Source organism: Beauveria bassiana (genome assembly GCF_000280675.1).
Source record: "Beauveria bassiana ARSEF 2860 unplaced genomic scaffold BBA_S00009, whole genome shotgun sequence".
NCBI lineage: Eukaryota > Fungi > Ascomycota > Sordariomycetes > Hypocreales > Cordycipitaceae > Beauveria > Beauveria bassiana.
In genome coordinates, this window is record NW_007930844.1 from 992,402 (window position 1) to 1,011,948 (window position 19,547).

The following is a 19,547-nucleotide window of genomic DNA, read 5'->3' on the forward strand; positions in this document are numbered from 1 at the left end:
AGGCTTGCGGCGAGCTGAGGGCTACGGGCGAAAATAGTCAGGAACCATGTGCTCGTGGAGGTCTCGATTTTTTCCGAATGTGGCATACAGACTTGTCCATCACGAGGTCACCTGGTACAACAAGCCGTCCCTTTTCGTGCTTCTCTCGTTCGGGACTGGCCAGTGACACATGTTTTCTTGTGATGCGAGGTAAATAACAGCTTGCAAAGGCATCGAGGTAGCTGTGTTGGCTGGCTTTGCTCCATCCACCCCCCCTCCCCTCTGAACCTACTTCTCAATTGCAGCAGGAGCTATCGCGAGTGACAGAGGTGCTGCACTGTATTTGGAAAGTAATATGCTGTAACTTGTCAGGGCGCAAGAATCGGGCATTGAACAACCGACTACAGTTTCTAGATTGACAAGCTGCGATTTGAATTCCCGCACGTCTCAGACAAGGCAGTGAGTGCGAGGGAGCAAGCACGCTGGGTAATACATCTCGGTAATACACAGGCTTGGCGGGTTGCTGGCTGACACTTCCGGGCCGACTTTCTTACTCATATCTCAACAAATCTGAGATTAATAGGCTGCAGATTCATAGATGCACTAGGTGGTAGTGGTACCTTGTCAAGGGTTTATGAGACGTGAACACTATTGTCTGGACGGTTTTGGCGCGCTTCAGGTCACGAAAGTACATATTGGCTCTTCGGAGCTGCAGTGAAGGCAACAAATCAGTAGGAGGCCGGCAGATGCCAATAAAAATCCGCAATGGAATAAAAGATCTTCAGACTGGCTTTCATTGTATCAAGCTTTTGAGAATAATAGTATGTCAGAAGCTTATTACGCAGAATTTAGGTTGACTAGGCCCTGTAGATAGATGACTGAATCTGTCCACGGTGCGTAATGCGCCGTTATCCGACCATTGTGATTGGCCAATGGCTGCGTGTTGCGCTAGGAAGAGTGGCCGAGGGAGCTCGGCAGCTCTCTGTTTCCCAACTGAAACAGTGCGAGTTTGGCAGCCCTTGACAAGACGCTACAGGGAGCATTAGTGGTGCTGGTTATAATTAGGTAGTACGTCTGGGAGTTGCTGGGATACACGGCCACACGGCGCAACAAGGGCACAAGAATAACGCAGAAAAGTTGCACAATTGTGCTGATCATTCATGAGACGGCGGGCGGGTGGTCTATGCTTGTTGCCAAGCAAAGACGGCGAGGCGTGGTACTGTGACGTGATGGCAGATGGTAATATTATGCATATTACAATGTCTGATGCAGCGTCTCGGAAAGAAGCAGATCATATGGACGCAGCCACCGACTCAAGTAATCCGTTAGGGTAAGTCGTAGTTTGGAAACTAGGTAGCTAGCAGTTGTTGGACAGCGGCTTTCCAGCCGACGGTCTCTTCATCTCTACAGCCTGGTCGGAAGATATTTGGGACAGGTATATTCGTGACCTAAATGGCAAGGTCGCCAAGCACAGGGCACAGTGGTAACTGTTACATGCTTGCTGTTGGAGAAGCTTTAAACGCTACCTAACTCGGCTGTTGGCGTGTGAGACAATGAGCAACCGGAGACAGGCTTGGCTAGTGCAACGTTTGGGCGTCCTAGAGTGTTGGCACGAGTGGGAAATATCCCCGAATTGCTGTCAGATCCCCCCGATAATACAAAAGCAGAACGGCCATAATTTGACGCAAATGGCTTTGAGGATGACTGATTTGTTGGCACCGATACTCGGGGTTCGTGTCCGGGGAGCCTGGGCACGGCATTTGGAGGACCGAAAAGCGCTAGCAGCTGCGGGCAACGACCCAGCAACCAAAAACCCCTCCCATTCAAGACTGCCTCGAGGGACGCTGTGAACCCCATGTGGGTGATTGTGTGGCAGTTTTGGTGTCGCGCCAGAGTTGACGAGTCGGATGTGTGAAGCTTCAAGACGGCCTGTGCCTGATAAAAGTAGCTCATGGGGGGAAAGGTTCCGAGTTCTGAGGTGATACTCGTCGCCTGCTGTGTACCTACTTGGGACCCTAGGTACGTTGTAGGGGCCCAGGTAGGTACCTAGGTAGGTAGCTACCAGGTACGCTGCTAATGACACACCTAGTGCTGGGGGAGGGAAGTTGTCGGTCCGTTGTACGCAGCTGCATCTGGAAGAAGACGAATGAGAAGAAAAAGGTAGAGAAATAGATGGATTATACAAGTCCGCATCTATTCTTTGAGCATATTGATTGCAACAAGAGTGCTTCATTCTTTAGTTTGTCTGTGGTGTCACGGTTGTTGGCATGACTGCCTGTGGTGGTATCTTCACCCCTCCCCCTCCCCTCCCCTCTCCCCCACCAGCTTACCAGAGGCAGGTACGCCAGTGCATCTACTCCGTACTGTAGGTACAATTTTTGTGGCCTGCCAGCTGCCAGCTGCCAGCTACCAGCTGCCAGCCGCCAACCGCTGTTTGCACCCCGCCGTCCGTCTCCGGCATCTCTTTCTTTTGGCTTGTGAACCTTTTTAAGTAGCCTCCCAGCTCCCCTCCGTCTTCCTTGCTCCCGAACAACCCTCATCCTCCTCCCCGTCTTTTTTCTTCCTCCCATCCCACATCTTTTTTCCCTTCAATTCGCGTTGCTTCTTTGCTACCCTCCTCCTCTGCTACAAATCTCCCACCATGGCGCCCCTCCCCGCGGCGTCTCTGCCTCAGCAGGCCCTGACCTTCAACGACGTCTTTGAAGATGTCGACGACGAGCCCCAGCAGCAGCACACGGTCCAGCACATCCGCGCCAATTCGAGCATCATGCAGCTCAAGAAGATTTTGGGTGAGTTTTCGTATGCGCCTTGCAGCTGGCGCGCGTCGCCAAGTCTTCCTCAACAAGGCCTAGTCCTGTGCTAACCGAGGCCTCTACTCTCAGTCGCCAACCGTGGTGAAATCCGTAAGTCGCTCTCTACAGCTTATCGCCACGCTGAAAGCCACTAACAACATTCCTCTAGCTATTCGAGTATGCAATCATTCTTCAAAATCAAACAATGGTGCCCAATTGGCCTTCGTTTATGCTGACTCCAGTCTCTCTGCGCTCTAGATCTTCAGAACTGTATGTATTCGCTTGTCCCGCTGCGCGCACCGTCCAGTCTAACACACTCGCAGGCCCATGAACTCTCACTACACACTATTGCTGTCTTTAGGTACAACGGCTTATTACTCTAAGATAGCAACTTCTTTCTTTGAGCGTTTGCTAACTTTCTGTAGCTATGAGGATCGTCTAAGCATGCATCGTCAAAGTAGGCCACCTACCCCGCCACCACCTTTTGCTCCGACGCTAACCATCCCCATCAGAGGCCGACGAAGCCTACGTTATCGGAAAGCGCGGCCAATATACCCCTGTCGGTGCCTATCTCGCTGGCGACGAAATTATTAAGATTGCGGTCCAGCACGGCGCTCAACTCATCCATCCCGGTACGGCTTTACCCCAATGACGCCACACTGCAGCACTTCCCGAGCTTACTCCACTAGGTTACGGTTTCCTCTCCGAAAACGCCGAATTCGCGCGCAACGTCGAAAAGGCTGGTCTCATCGTGAGTTGAAATGTGCGCCCGCTGAAAATTGGCAAACTACTGACACGACTCTGCCTCGTAGTTTGTTGGCCCCTCTCCCGACGTGATTGACGCCCTCGGTGACAAGGTTTCTGCCAGAAAGCTTGCCATCGCAGCTCAAGTACCCGTCGTCCCCGGTACCGAGGGTGCTGTTGCCACCTTCGAGGAGGTCAAGTCCTTCACCGATGAGTATGGTTTCCCCATCATCATCAAGGCTGCTTACGGCGGTGGTGGCCGTGGTATGCGTGTAGTCCGCGACCCCGATACCCTCCAGGAGAGCTTTGAGCGTGCCACCTCCGAGGCCAAGTCCGCCTTTGGTAATGGTACCGTCTTTGTCGAGCGCTTCCTTGACAAGCCCAAGCACATTGAGGTTCAACTTCTTGGTGACAACCACGGCAACATTGTCCACCTGTACGAGCGTGATTGCTCTGTCCAGCGTCGCCACCAAAAGGTGGTCGAAATTGCTCCCGCCAAGGATCTTCCCGTCGAGACCAGAGACGCTATTCTCGCCGACGCGGTCAAGCTCGCCAAGTCGGTCAACTACCGCAACGCCGGTACCGCTGAGTTCCTTGTCGACCAGCAGAACCGCTACTACTTTATCGAGATCAACCCCAGAATCCAGGTCGAGCACACCATCACCGAAGAAATCACTGGCATCGACATCGTTGCTGCTCAGATCCAGATCGCTGCTGGCGCTACTCTTGCCCAGCTCGGCCTGACTCAGGACCGCATCTCTACCCGCGGCTTCGCTATTCAGTGCCGTATCACTACAGAGGACCCTGCGAAGCAGTTTCAGCCTGACACCGGAAAGATTGAGGTCTACAGAACTGCCGGTGGTGCCGGTGTCCGTCTCGACGGTGGCAACGGTTTCGCCGGTTCCGTCATCACACCTTTTTACGATTCCATGTTGGTCAAGTGCACTTGCCACGGCTCCACCTACGAAATCGCCCGCAGAAAGGTACTGCGTGCCCTCATTGAGTTCCGTGTCCGTGGTGTCAAGACCAACATTCCCTTCTTGGCTCGTCTGCTCACCCACCCCACCTTCATTGACAGCAACTGCTGGACCACTTTCATTGATGACACTCCCGAGCTCTTTGATCTTCTTAGCAGCCAGAACAGAGGCCAGAAGCTGCTCGCTTACCTCGGCGATGTTGCCGTCAACGGCAGCTCTATCAAGGGTCAGATCGGTGAGCCCAAATTCAAGGGCGAAATCATCATTCCCGAAATCGTCCGATCCGATGGTACAAAGGTCGACGTCAGCGAGCCTTGCCAGAAGGGGTGGAGAAATATTCTCGTCGAGCAGGGCCCCAAGGCCTTTGCCAAGGCCGTTCGCCAGAACAAAGGATGCCTTCTCATGGATACCACTTGGCGTGATGCTCACCAGTCTCTTTTGGCCACTCGTGTCCGTACTGTTGATCTGCTCAACATTGCCAAGGAGACCAGTCACGCCCTGTCCAACCTCTTCAGCTTGGAATGCTGGGGTGGTGCTACTTTTGATGTTGCCATGCGCTTCCTCTACGAGGATCCCTGGGATCGTCTCCGCAAAATGCGCAAGCTTGTTCCCAACATTCCCTTTCAGATGCTTCTCCGTGGCGCCAACGGTGTAGCATACTCTTCTCTCCCCGACAATGCCATTGACCAGTTTGTCGAACAGGCCAAGAAGAACGGTGTTGATATTTTCCGTGTCTTTGATGCTCTGAACGATATTGATCAACTCGAGGTTGGTATCAAGGCTGTCCACAAGGCTGGTGGTGTTGTTGAGGGTACCGTCTGCTTCAGCGGTGACATGCTCAACCCCAAGAAGAAGTACAACTTGGAGTACTATCTTGACCTTGTCGAAAAGCTCGTCAAGCTCGATATTCACATTCTTGGTATCAAGGATATGGCTGGTGTTCTCAAGCCCCACGCTGCTACCCTCCTTATCGGCGCCGTTCGCGAAAAGTACCCCGACCTGCCTATCCACGTGCACACCCACGACTCTGCCGGTACTGGTGTTGCCTCCATGGTTGCTTGCGCCAAAGCCGGTGCCGATGCTGTCGACGCCGCCACCGACAGTCTGTCTGGTATGACTTCTCAGCCCAGCATCAACGCCATCTTGGCCTCACTTGAGGGCACTGGCCTTGAGCCTGGTCTGGATCCTCACCAAGTTCGCGCCCTGGATACCTACTGGTCGCAGCTCCGTCTCCTCTACTCTCCTTTCGAGGCCCATCTCGCCGGACCCGATCCCGAGGTTTACGAGCACGAGATCCCTGGTGGCCAGCTCACCAACATGATGTTCCAAGCCTCCCAGCTCGGCCTTGGCTCCCAGTGGCTTGAGACCAAGAAGGCTTACGAGCAGGCCAACGATCTCCTTGGCGATATTGTCAAGGTCACACCCACCTCCAAGGTTGTTGGTGATCTTGCGCAATTCATGGTCTCCAACGGGCTTGATGCTGAGGCTGTCAAGGCTCGTGCCGGCGAGCTCGACTTCCCTGGCTCTGTTCTGGAATTCCTTGAGGGCATGATGGGTCAGCCATACGGCGGATTCCCCGAGCCTCTCCGAACCGATGCTCTACGTGGACGCCGCAAGCTTGACAAGCGCCCTGGTCTCTACCTCGAACCTGTCGACTTTGCTCAAGTCAAGAAGGACCTGGGCAAGAAATACGGTGCACCCGTTACCGACTGCGATATTGCTTCTCATGTCATGTACCCCAAGGTCTTTGAAGACTACCGCAAGTTTGTCGCTGAGTACGGTGATCTCTCTGTCCTTCCCACTCGCTTCTTCCTTTCCAAGCCTGAGATTGGTGAAGAGTTCAACGTTGAGCTCGAGAAGGGCAAGGTTCTGATCTTGAAGCTTCTTGCTGTCGGTCCCCTAAGCGAGAATACTGGCCAGCGTGAGGTCTTTTTCGAGATGAACGGCGAGGTCCGCCAGGTCACTGTCATTGACAAGACGGCTGCCGTTGAGAACGTCAGCCGTCTCAAGGCTGATGCTACCGACTCGAGCCAGGTTGGTGCTCCTATGTCTGGTGTTCTAGTCGAGATGAGAGTGCATGAGGGCTCGGACGTTAAGAAGGGCGACCCTCTGGCTGTCTTGTCGGCCATGAAGATGGAAATGGTTATTTCTGCCCCCCACAGCGGCAAAGTTGCCAATCTGCAGGTCAAAGAGGGTGACTCTGTGGACGGCTCCGACCTTGTCTGCCGCATCACCAAATAAAATGGCAAAAGCAAGCTAGCAATTGATGCAGAAACCGGCGCGGAATGGGACACGGAACTGAATTACGACTGTTTTACTTGTGTAGCACTTTATAGTATGAATACATTTGATGATAAGATGATTTGTGTCTTTTGCGTGCCTTACAAATGACGATTCAATACTTGTAAAACGTGTAGTAGGCGGATCAAAGAGAAAGCACAGGGGGCGAGGGCATCATGGGCCGGGTACCGAAATCAGCTAAAGAACCTGGATGAATTTGATATAAAGGAGGGAGAAAAAACGTAAGCCATCTAAAGAGGGGTGGCTGACGATGAGGGGTATCGCTGACTGAGTCAGCGGGCGTCGTGTCTGCCAACATTCACCCTTACGGCGGATGGCTGGGTCCGCATTTCTACTAGACAGAAGAGGCGATGATGGCGAAGAGGGCGTTGGGTCGGCGATGGAGGACTGGAGAATGTGGGAGAAGCGGTATGCCGGAATGGGACGGCGCGGGTGGTGGCACGAGTGTACGCCTAGAAGACTTACATATTGACCTGTTGAGAAGGAATCGACGGAAGTTAGAAGGGCATGTGTATAGAAGTTTCGAGACGATCCCTTCTTGGTTATCATGCAGGTGCTGTCTGCAGTCTTTGATGATGGGCAAGTGTGTGTTGCGATGATGAGGGGCTCGAGACAACAGATACAGCGACAAAAATGGGCTGTTGTAACCAATGATTGCCAACCGTGCAAGGTGTGGGCAAGCCGTGGCTAACGACGGCAGAATCAAGGCATTGATGCTGAAAGGATTAATTAACCCGCTTGTCGTTGTCGTTCGAACCACCGTCCCAAAAGTTCGCTCTAGATCAAAGGACCGGGAATATAGTAAGCTTATGGTGATGCAATAGGTCGCAGTTTTTTGACTACTATCACCACGGCGTGAACAGGCGAATAGAAAAAAAGGGAAGCTAATTGGGATCACGATGCACTACCAGTGACGGCATCTTGGGCGGCGTATGGTCCGAGGAAGGGTGCTCCGACGGTGTGTGCTTGAATGCAGGACAGCGACTGGCTGAAATGCAAAGAATGAAGAGGGTGTGAACATGAGGCACACCGTAGCTCACGGGGGACCGGGGGGGGGGGGGGGGGGAACGGCGACGGATGCGCTCTCCAAGTTTTGGGATGACGAAGGATAGGTAGGCTTAAACAGGGAGGTGGAGGAAAAGTAAGCTGCCAAGTTTTATTGCTGGGCGCCAAAACCCGGTTTTGATGGCTGTGTTTGGTGTCGAAGCCATGGATAGGCTTGCTGGCGATGGAGTCGTTTGTTTGAGCCTCGATGAAGAAACAGAGAGGTATAGTAATTGGAAGTGAATAGTTGCCTTGCACTTTTGCTCGTCAACGCGGAGGGCGTCCCCTGCATGGAGAGGGGAAGCATGAAGAGGCTGGACACGAAGCACGGAGCGAGTGGTGCAACGACAGGGTCGCATTCCGACAGACAAGGGGTTGTGTCGGGGCAACATGGCAACATGACGGCAGGGTGATCGATGATTAGGGGGGGGGGGTCAGGCCTAGCCAGTTGGTGGCGCGTGAGTACTCAATGCTTGGTGTTTCGTTGATGAGGGAGTGAGGTGATGTGCGCGTGGAGTGGTTTCTTTGTCTTTTTCCCTTGTCCTTTTTTATGTGTGTTTTGGGGGGAGAAGAAGCGGATGCAGTGGATTGCCGTTGCATAAAACAATCTTGAGAGCATCAAATATTGATGTGCTGGCCGATTGAGGAGCCTTTGTACAAGTACCGGCCGCATGCCGGGAGGCATCAACCTTGTGCAAGTATTAGTACAGAGGACAAAGAATGGATTGATTGAGAACCGGGGAAGAAAGGGAAAAAAGTGTGGGGGTTAGCGCGTGACCCCGCACGATACAGGCTGCGAAAAGGGAAAATTTAGCGGGTGAGGGGAAGCTACGGAGGGTTACGGGGTCTCAGGCGGAGACATCTCGCAGTTGGGTTAGGGGATGAAAGCGGGCTTAGTAATGTATTGAAGTTTTCAGGCTCGACGCCTCTACCAGCAGCATCTTGCATCTACTGTTTAGACCATAGATGAGGAAAATAAAGGAAATTAGTTCAAAAAGCCAAGTCTCTGTTGAAAATTTTTCAGGCAGACCCTACTATAAGACTTTGTCACTTTCCAGGCTGGCAGCAGAGTCCTGTGGTCACTGGACTGGCTGGTCAGTGGCCACACAAAAGCGGCCCCTCCGCCAGCCTGCCATTGCCCACCCCAAGGCCCCCAAAACCTGGTCCGTCTGTTTTCAGCCGAGAACAGGCTCCTTTCCTAAACATTTTCCCCTTCCCACACGCGCTCACCTCGTTTTTTCCTCCTCACAACCATCCCATCCTTCGACGACAAGACTACCAAAGTACTGCAAGGTCTCAAATAACAATAACACCATCGTCTCGCAGACCTTCCTGCCTCTTCCATACACTTGCTGCCGATACCGAGCCAACCACTTTGCTCAGCACACAATTAATTTCGACCACATTCCCACCACTACTGCAACCACACCATCACATCCTGCGACAACTATCACCAGGCTGGCTAAACCGCCCGTTTCGCTGCCATATTTCTCTTACATTTTAACACTCCCATACAATATCCATCGTCATGGAGAGTTTGCAACTTTCTCAGGTCCTCGCCGATCTGAGTAACCTCGGCGCCGCGGTACGTGTGCTTACGCTCTGCATGCAGTCTGGCGCTGCGTGTTTCCATTTCCCGAGAAAAAAGAAAAATGCTGCCACATGGACAATCTGTCACTAATCCATCATTTACAGGAACCCCAGGCTGCCGCCGCCATCGTCAACGCCAATGTCCCCATTGTCCGATCCGAAAGCGCCAATGAGTCGCCGACCTCACAGCCCCAGCAACAGCAGCAGCGCCCTCCTGCCATGCGCCGCCACTGGTCCACGGAACAGGCCGGCCTTCCCAAGTTCGACAAGCTCGGCCGCCGTATCCTCATCAGCTCACCCAACATGTCCCGCCCCTCTTCCAACACCAGTTCCATCCCCGGCACCCCGCGCGGCGGCGGTTCCGACGTCAGTATACCCATCACTTCTGCGCCCGCGCTCTCCTGCGTGGCCTTACGCCAAAGGGAACAAAAAAAAATTAACCCCCTATATAGGTTGACGATGACCTAGAACGCGCCTCTACCCTCATGGCCCTCTACGACATTCGCGCCAAGATCAAGCAGCAGGACAACAGCAGCCTGCTCAAGGCCCGCGAGAAGATCAACGCCCTGGCCGCCAAGCAGCAGGCCCAGCAAGCCGCCGATCGAAACGCCAAGGCCGCTGAAGAGGCACGACGAAACCGATATTCTTTCCCCCGCAGCGGGCTCTAATGTTGTTCGTCAAATGCGCCATCGAGCGCCTACATGCACGTGAGTTGCGCGCCTTGTACGCCGCAATCGCGTTTCGCCTATCTATATATATCCCGGCTTCTCCTACGTGATTCTCTTATACGACCTATGACTACGATACCACCACGCCAACAGCGTGAACACTACAGATGCGCAGTTGACATGATGCAATACCCCCTTAATGACCTACGACCTACGGCAGCATGATGCGTGAATTGGCCATCTGCGATGGATTCCTGAAGGCACAAAAGTTTTTCGTTGGTGTCTGATGCTGGCCACTTTTTTGTACTTTTGGGGGACAACATAAGGCAATACTTTTACGAGAATTTTTCCCCATTGCGGCGCGGCGTCACGGGTGACTTTTTGTACGGATCAAACTTGGTTTTCCCACGCATATTCCATTTTATTTCTTTTTCTTGCGACGTTTTTTTTATGAGACTGGCGAGGGAATACAATGGCAGCGAAGAGTAGAAGGCGGCGAATGGGGACTTGTCCTCTTCGGACAGCGAGCTTTTTGGACGGATGATTAGAAGAGGGTGAAAAAGGTCGCTAGCCCTTTTTGCATCTTTATGAAGCCTGTACGGAGACGTAATAAATACTGTCTTAATTCTTTTCCCTACTTGTTTAAGTGCCTTTGTGAGGTTTAGCAAACTCAAGAGACGTCAGAGTTGCCTGGGAAGAGATTGCCGATACTCGAATTGTACAACTTGGCAGAGCAGGGCGTCATCAGCTATCGCAAAATGCCATGTTCGTTGAAAAGAGAGGTTATTCGGCCGCGTATCAACGCTCCATTGAAAAATTATACTTTGGTTGGAAGCGAGGTAGAAATGAAGGCAGATCTCTGAAGATTAAGAAATGGAAAGAAACATTTTTTTAAAGAGATCGGAGTATTTGGGCCGACCCATATGTTTTTCGTGTCAGTGCAATCATCGTTGGCATGCACTGACATTTGTCACTCTGTTATATCATACGCATCGCCCTATGTATAGCGGTTTCGAAGATCAGGTGTCAAGAGTGCCCGCACACGTCAAAGGCAACAGTTCGAATAGTTCTGGATTGGTTATTGCCTGCTCAGCGCCGCCCCAAATACTGGTATGCCGTGGCGCCCCGACGGACAAGTCTCTTCCGTGCGGATTTGTTTCCAGCATGTCGCTGTTTTGCCCGGCGATGCTGCTGAGCCACGTCGGTGGCCAAATGAACGCGCGGCCGGCTGTCGGTTATCGGCGCCGTTTGGGGGCGGGTTCTTCTGTCGCGATCTCGAGCCATGTTGCATAATTGGGAAGAATTTGTCAGTGGCACTTGGATTCCATGATGATGGTTATTTTTTTTTTTTTGGGTGGTGCTCTTGGCGTTGGGCCGCAGGCGTGGCGGTGATGTATGCTTTTCGTCATACATGCGGCGGGCACACATACGCACACACAAACGCAAACACGCAGTAAGTATGAGGTGCCTGAAGTTTGGGGGTTTTCGGTTTCTACTACCGGGTTTTGTAGGGAATCGGTGGCATTTGTTCAATTAGGTTGAGCACTGAAACACGATCATCTCGGGCTGCCTTGTACGTATAGAGTTGCTGCTCGACGGCGAGGCCGCCACAGGCAAGCCCACCCGACGCTCAGCCACAGACCATCATCCCCTGCCTGCAACGAGAAACAAGTGGGCTGAATAAGCTTCGCCCTGCAGCGGGCGCGCCCCACAGCCTGGGCTGCATACGATTTCACCCAAATGACGTCTGCACCGCCACCAGAGCCAAGGATAAAAAAAATGGTGACGGTTGACAACGGCAAAGCTGCGCAGGAGAATCAAGGAGAAGGCAGCAAAAAAGTCGGGAGAGAAGGGGAAGAGAACCAGAATCCGTGCAGTATCAAGGTTGATGGAAACTCATTGACGACATTATAGGCCGAGATCAGTCACGCTAAAAAGAAAACAAGATGAGCTCGTCAACTTTCCCCATTGCCATGGCGGGTCTCGTCAGGACGTGCGCTACTGAGGAGTCTCTGTCTCTTCTTTTCAGCCCGCCCAGACACACCTAGCCACAAATTGTCAAGAGCCGTCTGCCTGGGCTCCGCCTCTTTTTCAGCTGCTGGCGCCTTATTTTCGACTTTAATGCTGCCCTGCCCACGTATGCCTCCCAAAGTTCCCTTTGCATTCATCGGCTGCTACAGAAACGTCATCTCTCTCTTTGTCTTTACAGATACTGTTACTTCTCTTCGTCCTCATCAACAGCATCATCATACGCAGAGACACTGCAAGGCTTCCCATCGTCTTCCCCGGCTCTGTGACTACCCGTGCCAGTTTGGCGCCTCGCTTGGCTCAGAAATCGTCTCCACTTTTAGCTGCAACAAGTGGCACCATAGCCTCTTGGACAAAGGCTGCTCACGTCTGGTTTATCTTTTGGGTCCCCATCATCTATCTCCCACCGAGCCATACCATCCATAAATTTCTTTCCTTCATCTTACATTGTTGTCGAATACACAAAGTTCCGCTAGGACAGTATTTCGCCGCTTCGACTCACCATGGACGCGTCACAATTGCTCGACACCCGCTACATTGGCAGCCGATGCCCTAGCGGCTACAGCTACCGAAATGGTTACTGCTACCGCAACAGCTGGTACAGCTGGGGTCGCTGGGTCCTCGTCGGCGTCCTCATCTTTTTCGCTCTCATCTTCCTCTTCCTCTGCAGGTATGATTTTCCATCATCTCAGAACTGTCCGACATTTTTTCTAAACCGAAAAAAAAACACGTCTAACTTGTTTCTAGCTGCTGCGCTCGTCGCCGCGCGCGCAAGGGCTCCAAGCCCATGTATGGTACCGGCTGGATGGGCAACAAATGGGGCGGCAATAACAACAACCAAAACACCTACAACCAGGGTTACAATCAGCAGCCCTACAATCAGCAGCCCTACAACCAACCCTACGACTACAACCAGCAGCAGGGCTACCAGGCACCCCCCAACTACGGCAATAGCCAGCAGCCCCAGAACACCGGCACCACCTTCAACCCCAACGATGGCTACTACGGCAATCAGCAGTACGGCGGTCCCCAGCAGCCTCAGAACACGTATCATCCCGACGGCGGGTACGCTCCTCCCCCCGGCCCTCCTCCCGGCAAATAAGTAAAGAGGCGACGTTGAAGCGGCCTATGAGGGGGGACGAAAGGTCCAAGAGATGAAGGAGCAGACGACGGTTTGAACTAATGAATGCAACGTTGGACGGAAATGCGAGACGGCTGCAATTGAGCAATGGATGCTCAAACAGCTTGAAGAGGATATCAATTACTGGATGGACGGCGTTGAGCTGGATCTATATGCTACTTTTTTTTTTTTCCAATTCTGCTTCCTTGGGCTGCGCTGCTTCGTTTGCGCTCGGTTTTCAGAGCCTGTCGCCTTTTTTTGTTCATATTTGAACAGTTGAGAGATATGATTCCCCAGAAGATGGCTGGTCTTTTAGCTTTCTAATATATACAACTTGGATCCAGCATTCTGACACACAGCTGATGACCTAAAAATTTCTTGGAATATAATTAAGGCGCTGTATAAAATGATTATCGCTGTTGATGAAGTTCATATGAATCCCAAGTTCAGGAGGACAAAGTGACATGGTTCACTGGCAGCACCGTCTTCTTCACATGCGACATGCATAACGTGTGTCGGCTGTGTGCGGCTACATAAAAGCCACCACAGCTTGCAGGGCTTCAAGAACATGTGGTTGCTTCCATCCCAGCATCGAGTCAAATCACCATGTCCATTGCCCAACTATGGGATTGCAGCTTGTCGCTTTTGATGCAACCGCCGAGGCCGCCTAGGCCGAATCACCCAATCACGGAATCGGCCTAATTACGCCCATGGCCAGGCTCCATGCCGGGGCAGCGGAGCAACTGGGGGAGCTGCCCACTCGAACGCCACCTCCCCCCAGAATCCCAGATTACCTACTTACCTACTTGGACCGAGGCACACTGGCGACTACAGATGGCCGCCGTTTGACAGATGAATCGCAACCCTTTTCTTATCCACAACATCTACACATATCAAACACGACAGCTAGTTTGATTTCAATCCAGTCGCCCATCATGCCTTTTAGCACAAATGAAGAAATTGACGAGGCAAGTGCCGGCTCTTCCCTACTTCGCGCCTACACCAGCTGTCTACTCTACTGCTCTCGATAACCTCATCAATTCGCCCCTCCACTGTCCTCGCGCTAACTGATGCTGCACCCAAAACCTCTAGTCTGTCGACGTCGTCACACGGACTTTCAAGTCCAATGTAACCAAGCCGCTGGCCTGGCGCATCACGCAGCTTCGCAAGGCCTGGTGGATGTTCGAGGACAACAAGGAGCGCATCGTCGAGGCACTCAAGAAGGACCTCAACAAGCATCGGCAAGAGGCGCTGCCCGTTGACGTTGCTGGCGTCCAGGCCGCCATTCTCGAGGCCCTCAAGCACATCAAAGCCTGGAACGCCGACGAGCGGCCCGCCCGCACCAACCCGCTCAATCTGCTCGGCGGTGCCCGCATCCGCCGCGAGCCCAAGGGCGTCGCCCTCATCGTCTCGGCGTGGAACTACCCCTTTATGGAGCTGTTTGAGCCCATGACCGCCGCGCTCGCCGCCGGCTGCGCCATCATCCTCAAGCCCTCGGAGCTGGCGCCCGCGTCGCAGGACCTCATTGCCAAGATTGTCCCCAAGTACCTTGACCAGGACGCCGTGCGCGTCGTCACCGCGGGGCCGGCCGAGATGAACCATCTCCTGGGCAAAAAGTTTGACCACATCTTCTTTACCGGCTCCACCGTCGTCGGCAAGATTATCGCCGCCCGCGCGGCGCCCAACCTGACAACCACCACGCTGGAGCTCGGCGGCCGCGGCCCGGCCATTGTCACGGCCAACGCCAACATCGACCTCGCGGCCAAGCGCATCGCCAACATCAAGTTTCTCAACTCGGGCCAGGTCTGCGTCGGCGTCAACCACGTCTTTGTCGATCCCAAGGTCAAGGCGCCCTTCCTCAAGGCGCTCACCAAGTACTTTAACCAGTACCTCGGCGGCAGCTCCGTCACCAACCCGGGCTACGTCACCAACATCGTCAACGACCGCCACTACAACCGCCTCGAGGGCCTGCTCGAAAAGTCGTCGGGCAACATCATTTACGGCGGCGACCGCGACCCGGCGACGCGCTACTTTTCGCCCACCGTCGTCGACAACGTCACCACCGACGACTCGCTGCTCTCCGAGGAGCTCTTTGGCCCGATCCTGCCCATCCTCGACGGCACGCTCGACGAGGCCATTGCCTACACGTCCGCGCACGACCACCCGCTGTCGCTCTACGGCTTCACCGACTCGCGCGCCGAGCAGCGCGCCATCCTCGACCGCACCAACTCGGGCGGCGTCACCTTCAACGACGGCATCCTGCACATGGCCATGAAGGACGCGCCCTTTGGCGGCGTCGGCGGCTCCGGCACCGGCGCCTACCACGGCATCTACGGCTTCCGCGAGTTCACCCACCTCCGCACCGTCGCCTCCATCCCCGGCTGGATGGATGGCCTTCTTTCGTTCCGCTACCCGCCCTACACAAACGCAAAGGCGATTGCCCAGATCAAGGCCACAGGCGCCGGCGGCGCCGTCTCGTTTGATCGCGAGGGACGGTCCACAACGTCGGTGCTCGGTCGCATCCTCGGCCAGTGGAAGCTGCTGGTGCTCTTGGCTGTGGTTCTCAAGTGGCGCGGCTGGACTGTCGAGGACGTGCGCAGCCTGTTTGGATGAAAGACATTGTGTGGTATGCATCTTTGGAAAATCGTTTGAGACTGGAAATGTATGTTTTTTTTTTCTTAAATTGGAAATTTGCCCTGTAATTTCGTCATATCTTTGCCCAAGTCCATCGACTCTCATATACAATGCATGTGCGTAAATTGCCTGTCCTGTCGGCGTCCATTAAAAACCTTCCTCTTTCTTCCCCTTCTTGATACAACAATTACATTGTCGTCGCGCCCTCGACATCGAAAAATGGCCCGCACGTAAAGCTGTGTCCCCAGTCCATGGACGCATATCCCAGCCCGAGCTCTCCCCAGTCGCAGCACAATTCCGTCATCGTCGTCGCCGCCGCCGCCGCCGCATCACCAGCATCAAGCTGAAAATCTACCAAAAAGTCATTCGTGCTAAACTCGACCGTGTTGAACCACGCCGACGCCGCGGCGGCAGCAGCAGCGGCAGCAGCCTCTTCAGACTTTTGCTGTTTGGGCTCGAAAAACGCCCTGTTGATCCGGATCCTGCCAAAGTACGGCACCACGACGTCGTAGTCTTCGTCGGCCATGTACACGCCGCGCCGCGCCGCATCCAGCGCGTCCAGCGTCCTGACTGCTTGCTCCGCGACCGTGCACTCCATCACCGCCGCCGTCTGCCGCAGACACAGCGCCACGTCCCGCGCGCGCTCCGCATCCGCATCCGCATCTGTTCCGCCCACTTCCTCCTCCTCCCCCTCCATCATCACCCTCCCCGCCGCCGCCGGCGCGATCCAATGCCCCAGCACCAGCACCAGCGCGGCACTAAACGCCCGGAAATCCATCACCTGGCACAGCTCGGCGCCGCCTTTGCTCCAGCGCCGAAACTCGCAGTACGCCGCGCAGACGCCGCGCGCGGCGCTCATGGCGGCATGACGGCTCGGGAGGTACCGCGCGTCGGCAGCGGCGCGCGCGAGGTATGGCAGGTGCAGGAGCTGCAGCGCTGTGAAGAAGAGCACCTTGCATGACTGACGGTGCCAGCCGGCCGCCTGGTCGAGGTCCGGGGCGAGGTGGTCGGCGGCCCACCAGTGCGCGGGGAAAAGCCGACGCTGCGCGTCTACAAGCTCGGCGTCGAGCCGCAGCGTGGTGGCGTAGTCGTCGTCGTCGTCCTTGCTGCCGCTCTGGTCCCGGTCGATGATCTTGCCGCAGATGACGGCGAGGTGGTACAGAATCGTCGAGACGACGCTCTCATCTGGTGACAGCACGAGGCCCGGGTGCAGTGCCGACGTGCACGACGGCAGGCCCAGCGTCATGGCCATGTAGCGCTCTGCGCGCCACGCCATGGCCCACGCCTGCGCGGCGCGACAGTTCCCGCCCGTTCGTGCCGCCCTCGCCGGCAGACCCGCGCAAATGGCCGCGGTGACGGCCTCCCGATTGCACGTCCACGCACGCTGCGGGCGGCCCGCGTTGATGCATAGCTTGTACATCATGTTGAGGGCCTCGACGCCATCAATCGTGCCGCCATTAGACGACGCCTCTTCCGCATCCAGCCGCAGCAGCGCCCGCGCCGTCTCGACGTACGTGTCCACGAGCGCCTGCTGCGTGACCGACGACGGCAGCAGCAGCCGCCGCGCCGCCCGCTTTGGCGTCTGCTGCACGCACAGCGCCAGGAAGAGAATCGCCTTGGCCGTCGAGCCCGGCCGACCCGAGACGAGCGCGTTGTGAAACGTCGTCTCCGCGACAGGCACCTGCTGCACGGGCTCGAGGAGACGACCGTCGTCGTCGACGTCCTGGCCCGAAACGGAGGGGTCGCCGGCAAAGTAGGGCGGCCACGTGCCCCAGTACCGCTGCGTGGTGGTGAAGAGCTCCGCGACGCGCTCCGGCCGCGGCAGGTAGGGTGCGAATTGGGTGAGGCACTGCCGGAGCCGCGACGAGGCGGTCGGCGTGAGCAGCGGTGGTGGCGGATGATGAATGTCGGCGTCGACGCAGGGGATGGGGTCAAAGATGGAGGTTGCGCGGAAAAGGTTGATCAATGGCGAGTTTTGCAACGCGGGGCTCATCTGCGCTGTGCTGATCAGAGGCGGGCAAAGAGGGTGGTAACTGGGAAGCTGTAGCATGCTGCCAACAGAGGCAGGGCTTCGGTCATCGCTCAGCGAGGGTGAGATGCTGCTGCTGCTGCCGCCGCCGTGCGAGAGTCCTCCTCCCTCTGCTCCGTGGGCGCTGCCGGACTGACGGGAGACCATGTCCCCCGGCAGGCCCCTCATCAGCGCCTCCAGCTCGTCCAGTCTCCTCTTGAGCGCCGCCACGTCTTCTGCGCCCGATGCTGCGGTCCCATCGCCGCTGCTCTGCTTCTCCTGCGGCACGCAGCTGCTGCCGTGCGCTCGGCACGCGTCGCACCGCTCCTGGTCCTGGGGAAAGATGCATCGCACCTTGCGCCGGCGGCATTCAGCACAGCTCTTGGTGCCGAGGCGCATGCGCTTCCCCGGTACACCCATGCCGGATGCTGTCTTCTTTGCCGTTTTCTTTTTTCTCCCCCCTCTTCTTTTCCCTCTTGGTGGGCGGAGGGGAGGCTCAACGGTGTCCGGACTTAGGTCGGAATGCCGACAACCTAGCGGCAGTGCACCATGAACGGATTAGCTGAATAATATCACAGGGGTCTGAAAACACTATTGCAAAAGTTCACGGCTTGTCTTCTTCATCTCAGGTAGTCTGCTGAGAGAAAGGAGGATGGAAAGTTGTAAATGGAGACATCAGTCGAGCTCGGCCGAATTCGCACCAAAAAAGGTGGGACCGACCCTCGAGACGACTCGTCCGTATTATCAATGCTCCGACGAGGGAAAACACTTGCAATTACCTATCATTGTCAGTGGATAGTAAATCGAATCTAGATGTAATACGTGACTGATTTGCAATGGCGAACGCGTGGGACCAAATCTTATAAAAGACGCTGCCAAGGGCCACTCATCCCACGATTTTTCCTCCAGCTCAACTACACTTACACACCTTAATCGATTCATATCGCAGCTACATTATACTATACTATTCCACCTGTTCCTCTTCACATCCATACATCATCAAAATGGCCACACAGACCGAAGCCCTCGCCGGCATCGAAAATCACGTCCGCACCAACGTCCCCAAAGATATTAGCGACATCATCTTCACCGCCGTCTCCGACCACAAAGCCACCTTTGACCTCTCCAAGGTCATCCAGCCCGGCACCTCCTTCCCCGCCTTCTCCCTCCCCAACGCCGTCGGCGCCTCCGTCTCCCTCGACGCCCTCCTCGCCTCCGCTCCCAAGGGCGTGCTCCTCACCTTTTACCGCGGCGAGTGGTGCCCGTACTGCAACATTGCGCTGTCCTTTCTCCAAAAGCACGCCGCCGACTTTGCGGCCAAGGGCGTCGTCGTCGTCGCCGTCTCGCCGGAGCTGCCCACCACGTCGCTGACGACGGTGGAGAAGAATGAGCTGCGGTACGAGGTGCTCTCGGATGAGGGCAACGCGGTGGCGCGCAGGCTGGGCCTGGTCTGGCGCCAGTTTGACTCGCTGGCCGAGGTGTCGAGGGCAATGGGCGTCGACCAGGTCGCGCGAAACGGCGACGACTCGCGCGAGCTTCCCGTGCCGGCCAATATCCTGATTGACAAGGCGGGTGTGGTCAGGAATGTGCATGCCGACCCGGACTGGAGCAAGAGACTGGAGCCGAGCGTGATGCTGCAATGGGCCGATGCTCTGTAGCCGT

The 19,547-nt window shown here is 55.3% G+C and overlaps 5 protein-coding genes across 5 annotated transcripts; 4 read left to right on the forward strand and 1 right to left on the reverse strand.

Moving 5' to 3' along the window:
- Positions 1 to 1,238: 1,238 nt before the first annotated feature.
- Positions 1,239 to 6,733, forward strand: BBA_04309 (pyruvate carboxylase; the record flags this gene model as incomplete). Its single annotated transcript, XM_008599406.1, has 11 exons — positions 1,239 to 1,309; positions 1,355 to 1,462; positions 1,999 to 2,017; positions 2,220 to 2,318; positions 2,483 to 2,768; positions 2,848 to 2,882; positions 2,941 to 3,041; positions 3,197 to 3,228; positions 3,284 to 3,403; positions 3,437 to 3,522; positions 3,584 to 6,733. 11 exons carry the CDS (start codon positions 1,239 to 1,241, stop codon positions 6,731 to 6,733), a joined length of 4,107 nt encoding a protein of 1,368 aa, XP_008597628.1.
- A 2,632-nt stretch (positions 6,734 to 9,365) lies between these two features.
- Positions 9,366 to 10,095, forward strand: BBA_04310 (uncharacterized protein; the record flags this gene model as incomplete). The annotated part of the gene is made up of 3 exons (XM_008599407.1): positions 9,366 to 9,422; positions 9,533 to 9,793; positions 9,880 to 10,095. 3 exons carry the CDS (start codon positions 9,366 to 9,368, stop codon positions 10,093 to 10,095), a joined length of 534 nt encoding a protein of 177 aa, XP_008597629.1.
- A 2,531-nt stretch (positions 10,096 to 12,626) lies between these two features.
- Positions 12,627 to 15,856, forward strand: BBA_04311 (aldehyde dehydrogenase; the record flags this gene model as incomplete). The annotated part of the gene is made up of 4 exons (XM_008599408.1): positions 12,627 to 12,793; positions 12,871 to 13,188; positions 13,672 to 13,753; positions 14,336 to 15,856. The coding sequence occupies 4 exons, from the start codon at positions 12,627 to 12,629 to the stop codon at positions 15,854 to 15,856; spliced, it is 2,088 nt and encodes a 695-aa protein (XP_008597630.1).
- Positions 15,857 to 16,064: 208 nt separating this feature from the next.
- Positions 16,065 to 18,305, reverse strand: BBA_04312 (Fungal specific transcription factor, putative; the record flags this gene model as incomplete). Its single annotated transcript, XM_008599409.1, has 1 exon — positions 16,065 to 18,305. The coding sequence occupies one exon, from the start codon at positions 18,303 to 18,305 to the stop codon at positions 16,065 to 16,067; it is 2,241 nt and encodes a 746-aa protein (XP_008597631.1).
- Positions 18,306 to 18,889: 584 nt separating this feature from the next.
- Positions 18,890 to 19,543, forward strand: BBA_04313 (AhpC/Tsa family protein; the record flags this gene model as incomplete). Its single annotated transcript, XM_008599410.1, has 1 exon — positions 18,890 to 19,543. The coding sequence occupies one exon, from the start codon at positions 18,890 to 18,892 to the stop codon at positions 19,541 to 19,543; it is 654 nt and encodes a 217-aa protein (XP_008597632.1).
- Between the last annotated feature and the right edge of the window lie 4 nt (positions 19,544 to 19,547).